This window comes from Homarus americanus, unplaced genomic scaffold (assembly GCF_018991925.1).
Source record: "Homarus americanus isolate GMGI-L3 unplaced genomic scaffold, GMGI_Hamer_2.0 scaffold34360, whole genome shotgun sequence".
Lineage (NCBI taxonomy): Eukaryota > Metazoa > Arthropoda > Malacostraca > Decapoda > Nephropidae > Homarus > Homarus americanus.
Window position 1 is genome coordinate 7139618 of NW_024739403.1, and position 20750 is coordinate 7160367.

Below are 20750 nucleotides of genomic sequence, written 5' to 3' on the forward strand. Positions count from 1 at the left end.
CCAGCATTAACATACTTCCCATTATATTAAATGGAATAAATTATTAGAGACTTGAGAAATATTAATCTCGATCATGACAATTATATTAGTTAACTCATACACTCGTAGTCTGTAGCGAACATTTTACCGTTGGTGAATCAAAGGAGAACTTCAGCACTGTGTTAGATTACTGTGTTTGTTCCCGGGTAATCAACGTGTGTGAGGAGCCAGGCTGTGTCCTCGAGTAATTGAATTGGATAAATCCTCAGGAGTGTTATTTATACACAATGTTATTCTGAGTGTTTTATGAGTCTTCCTTCAGGGGTTTAAAGTGGATAGTCTATCTTCTCTATTGACTATCTAGTTCAAGTCCGTAGGTATGGAGGGTAAGGGAACCAATAGAATACTAAGAGGTCTATTAAATTATTACACATTATGATCACATACAAATATAAGGTGTAAGTTCATCCTGTTATTCTCGTATTATTCGCGAGCGACACAAACCTGTAGGCCAGCAACTCGAATCTACCTGTCGTGAGAAATATGAATCGCTCATTTAGTAAGTTTTGGAACAGGATAACGTGTTCTTAAACTATCCCTGAATCTTATCAAAACTCTTATATATTTTTAACAGAGGAAAAATTATACTCTTTATATTCCGGATCTCTATTTATTGGAAATACAAATTTAAAAAAAAAATATTTGACAACATTCCATTAGATTATTATTAATGACACTGACGCTGAAATAAACACATTTAGGTTATGAAAAGCGAAATAAATATTGGGACAACACTTCACTTTCCATCAGGTTGATATAGAAGCATTGAAACAAATCTACAATACTCTTCACATACATTATTATATCGTAATTAAATTTTGGATATCTTGGGTATTAACAAACAAACAAACATTAAAGCTTCCCCATGAAAGAGTATCACGAACAATGGCACTCTCGAAAATAAAATATTGACTAATGACACATTTAACCAAAGGAGACCTCTCAGTTAAGCCCTGACTACCTGAGGCTGCCCCCTGCCCTGTTAACATCACAATAATATGCCATGGCGTAGTGAATGTGTGGAACAGAGTACTTCTATCTACAAGAGGGTTATTTACATCTCAAACTGTTAAATAATCTAAAAATAAAAAAATATTCCAAATAAAAGACAAGTAAATATACCGTCAATGCACCTGTAATAAACTTACATCTACCACATCTTACCTGACGCTTATTGTTAATTAACACTTATCCAGCCTATTTATGCCATGCCCTTGTAGAACATCGAACTATTAAAAATAGTCATTCCAGGTACACTTTTAAGAAAGGTGTACATCTTAAAAGGCTCATTCATGTATAAGTCTCATGTTATTGTATAATTTGTGTATGTAAATTTTCTGGCTAAACAAGCAGCTGCAGTTTTATACAAGGCGGCGATGAAAATGTTTATATATCGCCATCAAACAGGAAAAACGTCAGCAACGAAGAGTGGTCTCAGTCATCCGCCAGCCCACGCTCGGTTACCTGACACACGATGATGATGTTTCGTCTAGTAAAACTAAAACTAGGTCACCGAGTCACTGTGGACTGATCGGCTTATGTAAAGCTTCTCTCCCCTTTACCCTACTTGTTGCTGGAGCTTTAGTTGTTCAAATCCACAAATATTTTTCCATTCCGCTCGATCCACACATGTGCACCATACCATCTAGTTGTGCTTTCTTTTCATATTCCAACACTGATTCAATGCCTAATTCCTATCTAATATTTACATCGTTGAATCTATAACCAATCGGGTAACTCCAATAATTTACCATAAAACTCTCATGTCCGGCGCCTATAATGCGCTATGAGCTCTTGTGCAATATTCAATGATATTTCCTTCAACTACGACAACTACCTCTGCTGTAGGTTATTATATCCTCAACTCTGCCGCCACTACAGAGGCTTCCGCTATTTCATGTCACTTAATACTGTAGACAGAGGATGAACGGAACTTCTAAAGGTATTTTGCATGATCCACAGAAACATTAGACTAACACAGGAATAACTCACGTAAACACCTCGAATATTTTATCTATCTAGATTGTTTTATTTGCTGGTCTCCTTCCTCTATGTTGATTCACAGAGGGCGAAACACACATGGCTCCTTGTTAGCCGACCTGCCGTTCATAGTGGAGTCACACCCTTGGTCGCTCTCCCCTAAGAAAAAATGCCATAACAAGCAACTAGGAGAGTGTTGGGAGGGAGACTGTTTTGTTGGTTGGTTGGGTGATGGAACCTTCTTTGTCACACAGGAAGTATCATTTATTCTCTTGGGGAAAAAACAAAAAACATTTATTTCCGTAATAATTGTGTTTATCTTTTTCTCGGTTAAAATATAATAAGTGCCCAAAATTTAACGGACATAACAACTGCCACTGCCACCCTGCCCACCACTCCTCACTGCCAACAACTTCTCATCCTGTCCATCACCTCTCACTGCCAACCTCCCCCGTTCTCACCACCTCTCACTGCCAGCCTCCCGCCCTGTCATTCACCCCCTCACTACCAACCTGCCCTCCTGCTCACGACGTGTCTGTCCAGCGCTGTTAACTCCAGTTCTTGGTACGTTAAACGTGTTAAACCAACGGAAAATTGACAACGAAACTATAGCTTGGTCGTGTTTTGTGGTAACTTCGTCCCACATCGCATTCACCTTTTACTTCCCTGGAATCTTCCCGAGTGTGTGAACAGAAGTTGATCCTTGGTAAAAAAAAAAGTTTAGAAATACAAGTTTTCATGGAGTTGTGGTGGGTCTGCAGATGACATCATTCTTCCATACGATTTAGTAATGTACAGTCCCCTTCACTAGTGCGTGTACAGGGACTCGTCATATAAATATTCCACAAATCATTGCATTGAGATATTTGTTTTAATATTGTTTTACTTTGATTCTATGGTATGTTTACTTTTGTGAGTTTTCTTCTGTCGAATTTAACCAAACACAGGACTGCCACACTGCACAAAACCTGATGAGCCCCTGTAAACTCACTAGTGAAGTGAATACAATAACTGAATTCACTACGTGATTGGAAGTGAACAACATCTCATATGACACCGACATTAACTATTATGTATAATTTTTAGTATACCGGTATCGTCCTTTGCTTTGTTTACACTTAGTAGTAGTAAATCACTTCTTGTTCTTATAATATTTGTCAAACAACATCTTGAGACGGTTAAGTTGTATTCCTCGTCTACAAGGTGACCTTTAGGTTAGAGTAACTGTGAGACCTAACTAACCTTGTGACTCAGTTTATCCATTGAGCCTGGTGAACTGAGTGGTCCTCCTGCACCGTGGCAACCTGGTGAGCGATATAGAATCCTTAATCCTCGCTAACAGAGCCTTCCTCAAGCTGGTCTCCGCTCCACCAAGCTCCAGTTAATCTGGTTGCTTCTGGCTAATGAACACCTGTAGGAGATCTGAGAATGCCTTTAATAACACCGAGATTATTGCCAGTCTAGACTACAGGAGGAGACTGAAATAACGAGTTCTAAGGAATGATCATATAATTATATATATATATATACTGTATATATATATATATATATATATATATATATATATATATATATATATATATATATATATATATATATATATATATATATATATATATATATATATATATATATATATATATATATATAGTCTTCTTGTTCCCCTTCATACGATAGTCAGTTTTCAACCCATCTAACAACCCTATCTCTTCCTCCTGTAACCTTGTTAATAAGTTAGATACGTTGTTAATCAAATACCGTGTGCAACCTGGAACAAATCTATTTTTTATCAGTCTTTCTCCGAGGTTACTTTTCCTAGCACAGGCCATTCGTCTCATATGTAATTATGAAGAAAAAAACTTTATACAGTAAAGACTGAAAGAAAAAAGGAGGGAGAAAGCTGGTAAGAAACGTGGAAAGAGGGAATGAAAAGTGAGAGTGGAGCAGAGATGGAGGAAAAGAGATCATAAAGGGAGGACCTTGGTGACGGTGCGAGGAGACTCAACGGATTGAGTTGGAGTTCTCACAGTGACGGGAAATTAGATATCAGGAAATGAGAGAAGACACTGAGAAGGAGACAGAGAAGGGAAGTAAAGAAAGATTACCTGGTTTGGACTTAATTAGCCCTGTGAACACTCGAGAGAGAAGTGGGATTCACGGAAGAGAAATGTTCACTGCACACTTGTGTATGATGTTGTTCCGGTGTGTTTCCCTGCTTACCCAACTACGGTTTTTAAGTAAACTACGTCAATGGTTGTCTGGTAGATCTCTGTTCTTTGTTCGTGTCCAGCTGTTGTAATAGTATGTATAACTTTCAGAGGTCAAGAAGGTTGTAAAGATTCCATATTATTTTGGAATCCCAAACATAAACTTAGCATAGATAATATAAATCATGTTGGTATAGCATTTGTTTATATGCACAAGTCCCATTCCGCTGTGCCATGTATAATTTAGATATAAGCTCCCTAAAACGGAACTCATTTATGACAATAGAGCTCTTTAGTGTTATTAACGATGCACTCTGTCATACATGTATGGTGTAATGATCACGTTATTAGGCAACCTTACATGCTAAGTTTTGTAATGAGTATCATATTTCTGGACCATAGGCAAGTGAAAACGTTGTAGTGATTTGTACGTTGTGGGTAATAATGTGGTAATACACGTAACGAACTATTAAAGCTACTGGTGGTTGGTAATGGTGTCTGTTTACATAGTTGTTATATTTGTTTAAAAGTTGTGTATTATAAGTTTTATATATATATACTGTTTTATATTTCTGAAACACAATGCAGGTAGTATACAGAGTGGACCAAAAGCCATTATACTTTTACCGAAAGACAAACATGTGTATGGATAATTATTCCAACCCTTAAATCGAAGAACATAACCTTGTGTTCCGTTTATGTCTGTAGTTAACATCTTATAAAGCTTCATTTTCCTTGTATTAATTGATTTATGCAATAGTTAAGTGACTTTTTGCTCCACCCTGTATTTTCTAAATCATAGTAACCTACAGTACTAATCAAAAGTATGAGGATATTCAGTATCTTCCTTATCTCCGACCCTATTAACTGGAATTCATTTATTTATTTTTTCTGTAACTCATTAATAATCAAATCATGCTCCTCTTGTACACCAATGTAATCAAAAGGTGTCCAGGGGCGAATAGGTACAGCACTCGTTTCCTGTCCTGAAGGTAGTTAGGTCTCAAGTGCAAGAGAGAAATTTCACCGAGAGACAAACAGAAACGCCCCTAAGGTCTCAATCGAAATTAAGATTCACTCCAGAAAAGTATCTGAAAGGATCCAAAATTAGATTAGATTCCTTGACTTGGAAGAAAGCTTAACATGATAAAGAAACACTCGATAATACCTGGACCGAATGATGGTTCTCACCTGACACATAATTAACTTCTTTGTCGTACTCAATAGGGATACTCTAACACTGTCTCCCTTTAAGCTATGAGTTTTATTTTCACTCCACTAAACTCGCTGAATAGATGTCTACGTCTGCAGCGATGTACTTGTTAGAATCAGACCCGTAGTTTTCATTAAAAATAGAGGTTGTTATCTGTATGTCTTCTCATCACCAAGCGAACACTTGCCCTAAGAATCTTGAATTTCTAAATTGTGTGTAGAGTAAAATGTAGAGGGACGCTTATTATTCCAGAGAAAAATAAGGAATTCCAAAGGCTCCCAAACTAAAGAATCTAGAAACCTTCCCACTGTGGACTAGTGAAGTACACGGGATTGGAGAGAAACTTATACCATCAAACGCATCAGAATTAAATTCCCTGGAAATTAATTCTTCTTGGAATCGACTATATCTGTCAGGAACACCCAGAAACACTTAATAATTCCTCAAGTGCCTGGAGAGAATATTTTTTTGGGGGGGAGGATACAGACAAGAGACTGGTGACTAATTCCACAAACGTATTACGACATTAACTCTCCTCCTCCTCCTCATAAGAAGACAATGTCTGTTTTTGCCAGAGGAAGTCAACCGAAAACTTTAATTCACATAAATCCAAAGAACAACTGTTGGAATACTTTCTTACAATAATAAACTTTAACGTGAAAAAGTCTGTTATTTAAAGAGAAACATCTACCTATGTAACCCTAAAGAGTGAGCTATTCAGGAATGTAAAGATCGATCTACAGAGAAAAGAAAAAATATCTGAAAATCATTCACATGAGAAAGTAAATATAAAAATATGATTTACCAAAAGTGAAGACTAAACGCTCTCCTGAGAAAGGATGAAATATCAGACAGCATTATCTTTTTTCTGAACCATAGAAAAACAGTTGAGTGAAATTCAGATCTCTGTTTGAGGCGGACCCTGGTTACGCCCTGACTAACCCAACCTCCCTTAACCAGAGGTACAGTCGCCTGCACTTTATACCTGGTACAGTGGCTGGTACATTTTATGGGATGTGGCAACTCTGTGGAATGCTTAAGTACCATCCTATATCTGGATACTATTGCGACGTTCCTTAGAGTCATTCCGAGAGTTTATTACAATATAAACAAACACAGAGTTGCCACATTTCACAACAGGTGCCAAGCACTGTACCAGGTGTAAGTGCAGGCGACTGTACAACTTGTTACACTCTGGTACAATGGGTGGGTTACTTCTCTGGCGACTTATATACCTTGAGTACACATTTCAAAGTGTTATTTTTTAACTTATAGGTGACTTTATTCCCACACCTCACCTGCCAGCATCCACACCACCAACTGTGATTCTCTGTGTTACTCCAAAAGACCCAGGCAGTATGTTGATATTGAATGTTTCCTTAATAACTTTGTGAATTTATGGTAAAATAAAGAGTTCAATTTATTATATCGCTGAGAAATATTATGCCTGTTGTTATATCCTACTGAGTAATTATTATACGACAGGAAGTAAATACAACACGACTCACACGAAGAAAAGATGTAGAGTGGAGTTGCGCCCGAGTCCAGGATGCCTCCCACGTTAATTACTTCCCTAATTAGACTTATCCCACTGTGGACAAACAGAATGAAATTGTTTTTATCATGCCCTCACGTCTACGATTATCTTCCAACCCACCCCCCCCACCTCTTTTACCCCTCCCTCATCACCCCTCTCCCCTTCTTCCCTTCCTCATCACCTCTCTCCCTCCCTTCCTCTTCTCCAAACTCAGCCTCTTTCATGTTCCCTTATTCTCCTTTGTTCTTCCTCAATTTACCATCTTTTTACCCGAAGTCACCATTCTTCTTTCTCTATCAGTGTACCTCTCATTTCCTTCCCCTTGCCTTCAATTTCCTTCACTCTCTCTCTCTCTCTCATACGTATTCAAGGGGAAACATCTACACCTCGCCTCCCCTCATCTTCTGGTGGTATCCTTCAGTTCCTGCAATACATTTCTCTTTATTAAAATCTATCTCCACTTCCCCATCACACTCTTCCCAACTTACCAGGTTCAGTGTTTAGTAAGAGATGACTTGTTTAGAGCGTGATCTCAAGAGTTCCAGAAGACTAATCTACTTTCTGAACTTTTTTGCCTTTAACTCCGTAAGATCAATTAATAGACTATGATGGTGAATTCCTGCCGTAACCTTTGCCATTTCTAAAGTAAGTTATAGATTTTGCCACTGATTCTTATTTACGAAAATGCCTTCCTGCAGTTCTTCCTTACCTAGTCCTTTTATTTATATCTTATCTAATTGTGGCTGAAGTTATGAATGATATTTTGTACCATTTTTAATTAAATTACAGAGTGTCCAGACTTCCACACAATTACAAACACTTTTATTTTCCGTGGTATTGAGTGAATGAGGAACAAAGTAGGATATACAACATTAACAAATAAAAAATAAATAAAAACCACGTTAGCGGCAGCGTCCTGAATATAATGTTGACCCTTATACATATTTATATAACATCTTCTGATTACTTTTGCCCGGTCAATAAAGCTCTATCAGGTGACACTGGTAGATTCTGATGCCTCAAACATTCCTCATTATTTTTTTTATGAAGATACAGCTGTCAACTAATACACAATAAATCACAAAATAATTCAGCACAAGCATAAAATATAGGCAGAAGGCATACGTCATCACTCACCTGTTTTATTCATGTTCTGTAAATCCATCCCTGCCCTCAACCTGCCCCCATCCTGCCCCCATCCTGCTCTCATCCCTGCCCTCATCCCTGCCCTCAACCTGCCCCCATCCCTGCCCTCATCCTGCCCCACACCTCCTGCACCTTCACTAATAAGGATATGTATAGTTCATCCTCCTCATTTACAGATCACAACTCAGGATATAATTTGTTCTTCATGTTTAATACATTTAGATACGTTTTTTTTTATTAAACAAGTCTTAGAAATGTGATAAATCCAAAGGATAAATTCCACTTTAATCCAACGCTTCCAGGCATCTTCGACAACATCAATAAGAAATATGATTCGTTTCACTCAAGAGTTGTGTATTTCTGAGCGCTATGCGTCGTCCGTCTTGTATGATGGAGCCTCATGTTTTATGCATTTCACTGCAGGATATCAATCACGAACTTCCCAGTGACAGAAACTCTTAAATCTGTGCAGCTAATCTCAGAAAATATATAATTATTATTTCTGAAACAAGAACCTTTATTAAAAGTAATTATCGTCAGTAAAAAAAAACATGCTTAGGCTTCTTTATGACAATTCTTTATGATGTTTTGATTAAAGACTCAAGCGTTGGTTTCGCTTATAAAGATCTAGGTGTCAGGAGGCCCTCCCCCAGACCTGTAGCGTAAAGGTGTCCACCTCTCCTGTCACCCAACACCTGGCTGACTACAGGTAACACACATACTGTTATCATAGATGACGACACTGAGTGGTGACTGTAACGATATCTGATACAGTGGGTCTAGAGTTAATATTTATGGAAGTGGTGAAGACAGATCAGATATTCTATGAGTCTTAATGTAAGTGTCAAGCCACAATACATAACAGGCAGTGCTAACAGTCACAAAATACGCCACAGTGGTGACAATAACAAAACTGAATACAGTGGATGGTAACGGTGACAATAGCTGACATACTGAAGATTGTAGTATTTGGTAAGTCCCAAGAAATGACACAGTGGGTTGTAGAATCCATGTTCTATAACGTAGGGATGGTGACAATATATAATACAGTGATGGTGATAGTCATTGTGCTCTGAGGTGCTCTGCTGATTAATATCTTTTCAGAACTCATATCCTCGGGGCTCGCGTTTAGCACTACACCTGAGACGGAATAGGGGAAGGTACAATATGTAAATGGAGCAATACTTACTGAAAACAGATGGGACATTAAAACTCCTATAATTCGTCATGTTAGGGTCTCTACCAATGTCGAATTAGTGAATATACCGAATTATGGGTCATACCAAATATAATCTCACATCACTGTAGGTGTCTTAATCCTCCCCACCCCCACCAAAACTTATGCAAATTATTGTACGCTCCTCTAGTCAAAATTAAGGCCAAGAGACTTGCGAAAATTAGATTATTTTGGGAAGCTAGTTGATTTATACGAAGACCCAACGAACGGCGATATATTTGCCATTTGCTGTAATCAAGGTTATCCGCCAGCGCTCAGCACTGTAAACATCTTCCACACCACCAGAAAATTGTTCTTATGTAAAACGCATTTTCTTTACTAATTTGCTATGATGAGCTAATAAAAAAAATCGTGTTCTTAACCTTACTAAAAAATGGTAATTAACTTTAAGCTGAAGAGATAGAGTGTAGCAGGTTGAGCGTCACACAAGGTAAACAGTACCACCTGGTCCTCGTGACTTGTGATACACTTTCCGAGAGTTGCCTCACTCTGCTGCCGTACACCGATGTCATTGGGATTAGGTTAGGTTGAATAAGATTCTTTACAAGTGATAATTAATTAAAGGTATTTTTACGTCACGTAGATAATCCTTGACTAGAAAAATTCTTAATGTTGTATTCACACACCGACAACATCATTTATAACATCGTGTGTGAGTCTGTTTCAAACGCCTGTGATTCTGCGCCGTGTGAATGGTTGGTTTATCCAGGAAAGTTTTCCAAATATTTACGACAAAATACTTTAATTCATATAACAAATTTCAATGAAACTCATATATATATATATATATATATATATATATATATATATATATATATATATATATATATATATATATATATATATATATATATATATATATATATATATATATATATATATACATACACACACACACACACACACACACATACATACATACATACATACATACATACATACATACATACACACACAATGTGTGTGTGGTGTTTGTGTAATATGAAAAAAGGCTTGGTAATACCAGTATGATTGTTCAATACAGGGCACAGCACAGTGATGGAGAGGTGAGCATATTTGATCAATAGAGATTTAGTTTGTAAATGAGAAGTGTCAGGTGCTGTATATTGATGACGATGGTGATTCATGCAAAAGTTGCAAATGTTAGTGAATCAATTTTCCTAAGAGCTCACCACGATAAATCTTAATGACAGCTCCACATGAAAAGAGCTTTTTGAGACCGACAGTCGCAGGCTTCAAGTGTGATAATAATGTAATTTTAAACCGTTTTTTTTTTCATAAAAATATCGTATGCATTAACATTCTGGTATAATCATGGCTTACCAGAGGAGTCGTGTGACACAAGTACAGACATGAGTAGTAACTTGTAAGGCTTTTTAATGTTTAATAATTACACAACTTGTAGCAGGTGTAGGTTTACGCAGCAGTCAATTTATTTACTTTATCATTTCTAAATTATTAAATGTTGTTTAACACTGACATGAATTTATGTTACAATATAAGGTAATAAAAAATAGCCTGTTAGTGTGTAACCTGAAGCAACTTTGCCAACCCTTTAATAATTATAGATCACACTGGAGAGCGTGGAGGCAGTGCCTCTAATGATGTCATGACCTGAAGGCAGGTATAAAATTTATTCTCGAGGCTTAAAAGAACGAGTTTTATAACTCCTTGGTTATATTGAGTTAGAAATTCTATTCGTTTGTGTTGGCTAATGTCTCTGTCGTCAGCACCTCTCCGTTCTAACAACTACACGTCCTTTTCACTATCAACGACCACTCGATACCAGTCCACAACCCAGCAATTAGTTCACAAACAATCCTCCTCTCCCTGTTATCCTCCATCCTATCGTTACATATACTCCTTATTATAAATTCCTTCATGTCTCTCTTCGTGGACTTTTTCACTTCTCATTCTTTTTTCCACCAATCTTCTCTTCACTGTCGTTTCTCTCACTTCTTCTAATCCCTAATCCACCACTTGCATTCCCTACTGTACCTTAGAATGTCAATATCCGCACAGTCAGGATTTAAAACAAGTGCTCCTGAGGGCAAACTCCCACACACAGCTATCTTTGCTCTTTCCATCATCGAGACAACTCAAAACATTTATGCCGTATGCTATATTTCAATTCCTTCTTTATCACTGTCAATCCTATTTCGCATAAATCCTATACATCTGTGAATTCCTGCGCCAACATCGGCTTATTCATAACCCAGATAAAATATTTTCACAGATAATATTTTTTTTTCAACACCGAGGCTGTGTTTCCACTCGCATTCATTTCAGGCGCGTTCCCTCCTACACAAATCATCAAACAATGCAATATTCTTCACAGTTCTTAAGATTCCGTTTATATTTCATAATCACTTCCATGCTATTCGTGAAACATTGCAACTTTTTCATGATTTTACCTAAGTCACAATCATCCATTTTTGTTTCCATGGCACACAGCGCTTCATCTACATATATACTGATTATTAAAAAGAAAGAATTATATTATATTAAAATGTGTCATTCCCTCACTTCATTTCATTCCTCTAAAGAAGACCCATATGTCTGTTCTTAGTCTTTTAGGTCTTTTCTTACACATTCCCTCTCTCCCCTCCCTACATCCCATCACCTCAAATCACGTTCCCTCTCTCTTCCTCACTATAATCCCTCACCTCACCTCACCTCACCTCAGCTCCTGCCTCATATTCCCTCTTTCCCCTTTCTACAAATCCTCAAGTATTTTCTCACATCCCACTCTGTAAACTCCTTACCTCTGTTCTCAATTCCCTCCCTTTTAACCTGTACAATTCTTTAAATCAATCCTCATATCTCTCTCTCTCTCTCTCTCTCTCTCTCTCTCTCTCTTTTTCTAGTACGCCTCACCTCTCTTCCCCCTTCCCCCTCCCCCATCCTCCCAGTGTTGCTAGACTCACATATTAATATTGTGTTCTTGCCAAGAGAAGGTAAGACATTTAATTTTCCTCCATAAGAGTCAGTGAGGCGAGCTTTACGAAGTTCTGTAGGGTCTTATGAAACGAAGTCCACTAGAAGAATGAAATTTTTCTCTGGTTCAGAACTCTACAAACGATAAGTATTTATAGAAACTTATTTTTATATAAATGATGAAAATCTACCCTCTTGAAGTTATTCTTAAACTCTTTCAGGTAGAAACTCGATTTTTTTAAGACTTGTTCGTTCGTCTATTGCAGCGAGTGAGTTTTGTTATCCCTTGTTGTAGTTCGCTTTCGTTTAGTTAGCTGTCCTGTGTCCACAAAAATCCTTCCTCAGAACACAGGGATGAAAAGTTTTAATTCATCCTACTACATAAACCTATTTTGAAGGGGGAAAAAGAGAAGGAGAGAAAGAAGGAAAGTCTAATCTACAATGAGTGACATTTACTCGCATCAGTAACGTTTCAAATTCCATACCTCAACCTAGAAGTCAATTAATATTTATTATGGCTAAGGAAGGCTCGGCGGTATAGTTTTCTTTAGTAGCGCTGCATCGTCAACGGCACCTAGACCCTCCCTTACTAGCAGTATGTGTCGAAAAGTCAGACACGAAAGAAAAAATTTCAATTTAGAGGAAAAATTTCAAGCAGCTTCATGGACCATTACGTAAGACAACGACCGCGAAAAAAGGTCAATGTTTCGCTAGGGAATTCAATCACCCTCTTCAGTATCACACAAAAATAGCGCCGTGGAGGGAGAACCTTTTTTGAAACCGGAAGCATTGCTGATGAGAAGAATCCAGGAATACCAACCACACTCAGCGGAGCGCGGGAAGGAGACGCCATTCAGAACATCATAGGGTGAATTCCAGACAAGTCTCTTTGATTGATTGAACAAGGGGGTAGAATTCCAATATCAGCAGCATCCTATAGAGAACAGGATAACCTATTACCATCACAAGAAACATACGCTCTATGCATTCAACAGAGAATGTCTTGAAAGAGGCTGGAGTTCTGCTATTAAGCGCTGATGAAAATTGAAAAAGGATTCGTTTGCAGTGACTATTTGAACAAGAACACTGGACTCCTTCAGTGAACAAGGGGGGGGGGGGGTCCAGGCATGTTAGGTGACGGAAGTGTGGTTGTGAGATGTAAATGTAGGGATGTTGTGATGATGAAAGATGCGGGTGTAAGGGATGTGAGGTGTGGATGGTGAGTTTTATGAGGTGTTGGTGGTGAGTTTTATGAGGTGTGGATGGTGAGTTTTATGAGGTGTGGGTGGTGAGGGTGTGGTAGAGGGAAGGGAGAGAGTTAGTGGTGTTCAAAGCTCCCTGTCACCTTTAATTAAACAATAATACTCATATTTAAAGACACTCATACCAAAATGATAACGAAGCATCACAGATGGCAATTCTGTCTTAAGATTTAAAAATAATCTTCACTAAATGCTAAAAAAAAAAATATTCTCGCGGAAAAGTAATTAATTTGGCTAAATAGAGTCCTTAATTACTTTTTTATGGGGGAAAAGTTAGTTAATTGCTCATCAGCTCCTGTGTCGAGCAAAAGATTTGATCCAATAATTACTAATTTTACCCATAGTAGCAGATGACGCTGAGACAAAGTTGGTAGTGACGTAATGACCATCCCTACCCATCATTATGTACGGGTTATAATTATGTTGTGAACATTAAGTAGTAAAGAGAACACTTATAAGCATAATCATTTTGATGGGTTTTTTTCCTTTTAAGTTTTATTTGTTCATATGATCTTTGCTTTCATGAATGTTATTTGTTTCTTCATAAGATATTTGACTCGTAACTTCCGTATGAATTTTGATTATTTCTTTGTTATAAGTTTTCCTTGTTTGTTTGTTTTTCCTGAGGCGCTGTACCATAAAATAAAATAAAATATATGGGCATTTTACTTCAACCTCACTGTCATTATCTCAACAAGTCAACATGATTCAAGTTTTTATTAGAGTGGCGCAGGTTTGTATCCCCTTGATGTAGCAACAATTCTTTTTTTTTAATCTTTAAATTAATTGGGTGACTTAATCTTCTCTCTTCAATTTATTCCCGACAATATTTTTCACCGTGTTGGAGTAAACTATCCTAACATTTGTGTCTGTTATCACTCTAGTCTCCTGATAATTTCCTGCACTATGGTACTTTGCTTTTGGGTACTCTAGTGTTCATATTTTACAGGCACTTCACCTTAAACACAAATGATGCAAGTCTCCTCTCCTTTATCATCACTTGTGTAGTTCTCGTCTGCACCTCACACATCTCTTGACAGAATTATGGGTCTTGTTTGCTCAGTATTGTCTGGGTGGATAATGTTGTGACTATGACAGAGAAGATGGCACTCCTCAACCACTTGTGGAGGGAACGGGCGTGTGGCTGTTTACTGCTGACTCTACTTGTTTTCTTGCTTTCTTCAGGTTTTCTCATTATAATTTTCAGCCACGCGTTTTATGCTTGCTTGAACTTCTTTGGTGGTATTCCTAACACCCAGTTGGAAGCAACAATGCAAAATCAACAGAGTAGTGTGTAGCTTAAATCCAAGGCCACGTGATATCGATCGCTTGTACACGTTGCTGCCGCTAACCTTTCTCACAGACAAACGATCAACTAATCGTACTACAACCTGTGACCAATTTTAAAGAATAAATCGATAATTTGAAATAAAAATTATAAGATGAAAAAATCTCTGTCCTCAGTCATATAGCAACACTGAGTACTGGTCCTTTAAACTTGTTCCATTGTGTTTATATTTATTATATCAAAATAGACCTTTCAACACTAAGAATACATTGGTCTCTTTGTTTACCAACAGATGGCGCGCGCTCCTGTACCATTTTTCAATGTTCGGAGAGTCAGTCAGTAATGCAATCATGTATGGTTACAAAATGATGTGTAAGGGAGGGGTTATATATTATTTAAAGTGTAGTTGTTAATAATATAGAAAATTCTCATTCATCACACGAGATCTCGTATATTTTATCTAACCATAAGATTTGTAGACTTGCAAACTGGAACTAGTACACGTGGAGTCTGCCTTCGAGAGACTACGAAAGGTGATTGTAAGGTTAGGCTGGATTAGGTTAGGTTATATTTTTCTATGAAACTATTCGTTAATATGAATTTTGATGACCTACATGACCGTCTATGGTAAGACAGAAATTCCCCTCCCCACAAAAAAAATAAAAATACTTCGCAGTTATCATTAATAGGCAATTATCCCTATTAAGTGTGATATAGGACTATTTACTTTATTCCTTCAAATGTATGCACCACTACAGGTATCACACTTATAGGAATAAACAAAGGGGCTCATTACTTTACCCTGGTGGAAGATGTGAGCCTCCAGTGTACAATATATTTATACACAACATCACCAGCTGACTCCCACACTCAAACAGCTCATCTTAGGTGCACGACATAACCTTCTCGGGTGGGGAAAGTCTTAGTCCTGAGTCTAGATGAACTTGAAAAGAAAAATTACCTCAAAATTTGGTAGTTAAATCCAAGGTATTATAAAGTTTCAAGTTTGATTAATATGGATTGAGAAAACTAACTTGATTTTTCTTGGATTCTAACTTAATATTATCTTTACCTGAAGAAGTTTCCTAAGAACACGTGTTGGGGCGACAGTCAGATAATAAACCTGATGTTGTCGTGCCGGGAAGACTTAGGAAGGCATGAGATTCATTCATGCTTAAAGCCCGTGTCTCTATGTAGCTGGAAATCGTGAACACAAGAAAATATAACATAAACTAAAAGAATGAAAACCAAACTTAGTATATAAATATATCACAAAAAGGCGGCAGACAACCTATTAGAATCATCTTTCATTAATGGCTAGTACACAAGGTTTACCCTCTCCTTCACACACCGTACAGTACAAATCAACTTCCCTTAAATTAATTCTTTACTATAGTCATCTCATTCTAATTTGATGTTCTACGATGGTATGTTTATGGGAGGACTGGCAACTCCCTCCCTGCCTTACTCACGCAACCTGGAAATAATCAATGTAGTAAACCCCCCATTACACACAACCTCCTATCATTGTCAACTCCTTTAGAATCGCTCTTTAAGGACCATAATTCCACAGGTTTAACAATGGTCCACTGAAAGTTAAAGCAGTTACAGGAGATAGTAAGGAAAGAGATGTTATGTGAAATTGTATAAACTGTTTATAATATTTATGGCGTCTTGGTCTTTGTTGCAACATATCAGAAAATTTCAGTGTTCAGAGGCAACCTTGTGGATATTATATCTTAAACATTCTCTTCTTGGTTGTTTATACTGAGGCTCTGAAGCTTCTTGTCGTATTAATCAATATGAAATAGAAACGTATCCTATAAATTATTTTCCTTTTCGTTCCATCACAACGTAAATCACACAATCCTCAGCGTTATCTCTGGCGATGAAGCAAAGTTCCCCCACACTGATGAACTCAACAGTGAGAAGCATTGGGATTCAGATCAGAGCATGAGTGTCTGACTGTACAGGAGAACCACACCATCTGCTGACCATATCTGCATCACATTCAGAAATAAGGACATTATCTTACCTTACATCTTCTTAATAACAACAGAATAGAGGCAAATATTGCAGACATGAACACTGTGTTGCTTTTAACATAGAATTTAATTTGCTATGCATTTATATACACGGACTCAAATACTGTAGACGTTACATATAAACCCACGCCGTTAAATAAACAAATACTACCTTCATCACTACCAGGTGTAAATAATACACAGGTATGATCACTGTACACAGGATCACTTAAACGTAAGAGCAAATATGTGTATAAGTAAAAATGAGAACAATTATATACACCCAATACAAACACTAACACAAATCCTACATTACAAAGACGTAAACATACTTCACATACTGTACATTCACAATACACCTTGGTACTCCCAGCTGGTGCATAAACACTATAACAAACTCTTAAACCATTGACCAAGATCAGGATAAATACACGTTCCAGGTCTCCCAGAATACAACGACCATTACACTTCCCTCAGCGATGACGCAACGTATTCATGGGTATATCGAAGTCATTATAGTGAACATAATACTTGCTAAATCTACTCTACTTCACAATTTGATTTTGCACTTAAAGGATTTTTACTCGGACATCCAGTCACACTGCCAATCTCTCGTACTACCCGGTTTTCTTCCCCACATATACGACAAAATTATAGCTTCGTGTAGGCAATTTATGTTCCTTACAATATTTCTTGTGGTCATAAAATTTCCAGATATAAAAGTAACCAAAAAAAGTACCACTTCTCAGACAGACATGGCAGCGAGCCTCGAGAGACGGGCGAATCCTACTTCTTTGTGGAGATTCAATTACTATATATTGGGAAGTTAATCCAAATATTCCGTTTTCGATTTTCATAAAGAAATTTGTTCCCCTTAGTTACCTGTATTAATGAAAAACTTATCACATTAAAAATATATTGAACCCGATACTTAAAAAAAAAAGTTGTGTAGAGGACTAACCCAACCTAACCTAAACTAACCTAACCTAACCTAATTATTCCGAGGGGTTAATCTCAGTACAACCTCACAGACCCACACCCCGCCACACTGCCTCACTGTGTACTGTACCTATAGCTTAATATACAGTGGTGTGCCGTATATAGACACAACCTGTAAGAGGCAATCAGACTTATAAGACACCATTTACTAATAATTGTTTTGAATAATCACATGATTGTATTACAGCTCTGAGTTCAAGTAAAGTGCTTATATGTACTAATTTTCATATCATAAAATTAAGTAAATTTACACCATTTGGTAATTGGTACAAACTTGAACATATTAGTCAGTAAATATTTTCATGGTTGAAGATAACATTGATTCTCTCTTATCAATGGTTGTCGTCCTTGTAAGACATATTAATTTTATCAATTGAGACCTAAACTTTGGGAGATCTGAAGTAAATGTTAAAACCGCAATTGGTCTCGGTCTCGCGGTTAATGGTCTCTATTACATCACTGAAACACACATACACCCCCTTAATCCCCCTTCCAACAGTTGGTACACTTTTCCAGGATTTCTTTCAAATATTCATCAAAAATCGGACATTCATCGTATCAAATTTGAAATTCTGGGAAGAGGATATCGAATCATACTTTATAATTTGATATCAGGATTAATTCTCAATTTCCCTTCACGGATCCTCCCTCTTCACCAACCTGCTCCCCAATCCCCTCCCCTGGCCACTGTACTTCATTCATTAGCCGGCCATCTCTCCCCCTGCACCCAAGACCTCTCTCTCTTCCCTGGGTTTTTGTTCTTACTTCTTTCATTTCTTTCATTAGCTGGCAACAGTTATATTCCTCACCGGGAGAATAATTTGTTTTATTGTCTTTTTTATTTATTTCTGGCGCAGAATATAGAGGGAGGAGCAGTCTGTATGTTAAGTCGTTCACATTTCTTAACTTGGGAAAGACTTTTCATGTTGGCTGGGTATATATCACTTAACTCTATGTACACATGTATACATCGTCTACCACTGCCTAATGCATCATAGTGTAGAATTTATATATCATCCATTGACATGCAAACCCTTCGGTGTAGCATTACCATTGCAATTTAGATACAGAAGTAGTGACGCTTTTACTGTAAATTAGCGTAGTCACCGCTGAAGACTCTCTCTTATCACCGTTTTCTTTAACACACCAATAAACCTTATGTGTTATCAGTACCCTAACCGTTACCATGGCAATACTTGGTTAATTTTGGCGTAATTTGCGCAAAAAGTTTGATGTAAATCACCAAACCTGTTCTCGAGTTGTTTTGAGGATACGCAGACAGACAGACCCAGACAACAGCTGAGGACTTTGTAACAACGATAATGAATCAAATAATAGATAAAAATTACGAATTTAAACAAATCCTATTAAAAATATAATTGCGAACTGTCGACGCATTTGAGTTGTGCCCTAACAATATGATTTATTTTTTTACTCACGATGCAAATGCCGACACATATGCATATACTTGTACAAATATACACACCACGAATGCATATCCTGTCTTTGTGATTTTTTTATTGAGCTAAAAAAATTATAAATTCACACTGAAAATGATTCCCTAATGAGTCGCTATTTAATCTAAAAAAAAAATATTTATCATACAGCGAAGATGAGCATTGACTTTGAGCTCGGAGACTCATTAACAGACTAGATGGGCAAGCTGTTATCTGCAAGGACCAGCCGTCTCCTGACCGTCAGCCAGGGAAGAAAATGACTGGAGTTACCGTCTCGAAAGGGTCATTATGTGTCAGTTATGCAGTGCCAAAATCAGCCAAACGTGAGGAGGCAGATGGTGGTTCTCAACGCATCCCCTTATACCCCGATGCCTGCTTTATGCTGCTCACGTCTTGCCGGATGTTAGTACAGTTTTTCTTATCATCGGAATGACATTGTCTATCGGCAGAAAGAGAAAATGTGGTTTCTTTGGCTGTTGGTTGATTTTCATTATAGCGTTACCAAAACATAGAACACTTTTCGTTAACACACACACACACACACACACACACACACACACACACACTCACTGTATGTCACGCTAAGAAGGATAATCACAAATAAAGTTTAAAAAATCCTCTGACCTGCCTACCATATAGGGATCGTTCGCCCCAGAAACATAAATATTGGTAGTGGTTATAATAAAAATCAAACAAAGCAAAAAAAAAAATAGGAGATAAAAAATGCCCAGGAATTAATAAACGGGGCAACGTGAGGATTAATTAGGCTATTTTTAAAGATTTGATTAAAAGGACAAAAACAAAATACTCTCGCAGGTAATTAAACCGTTTAAACAGAAATAATTGAGGAAAACTTTAGAAAAAAAAATTACAGTCACTTATCACCATTTCAACAGTTAACCAAAAAATCTAACGAATTAATGAGCAACACAACTGCAATACTGTCAGGCTGCGGTTCTCGATACCCTGTGTAAAAGACGCGTAATAACTGGTTTTGCATCAACACTTATTTCAGAAATTCGTTTACCAACATATATGAACATTTTTCAACATTTTTCAATATTTTTTTTATGTATCAATAATGGAACAATTTGGATACAGGAATGTGGTGCCAGTTTTGAAATTTACAACAACATTGATTTTTATGCTATAGAATATTTTTGGTGAAGAGCATAAGATTGCTGGAACTTGAACCTAACCTAACCGACATACATTAAGAGTTAGGAGGTTTGTATAAGAGTGAGGTGGGTCTCACAGGCCTTTATATATAGTCCTTTAGGAGCAATGTGCATATAAGAAACTGTATACTTAGTCCTCAGTACACAAGGAGACAGATTGACCGGCACTACACCAAGCTGCCTTCACATCCCCAAGAGTAAAATTAGGTATCGATTTACAGCTGGGAGAGGAAGGGAACTGGGGCG

General features: G+C 37.3%; 1 protein-coding gene across 1 annotated transcript in view; it reads left to right on the plus strand.

The window, feature by feature from the left end:
- Positions 1 to 20750, plus strand: part of LOC121874625 (PE-PGRS family protein PE_PGRS5-like) — a 55237-nt gene that overhangs the window by 11311 nt on the left and 23176 nt on the right. Inside the window, exon 2 of the mRNA XM_042378854.1 lies at positions 19519 to 19728. Within this exon, the coding sequence (XP_042234788.1) occupies positions 19519 to 19728 (210 nt within the window). The remainder of the gene's footprint in view (positions 1 to 19518; positions 19729 to 20750) is intronic.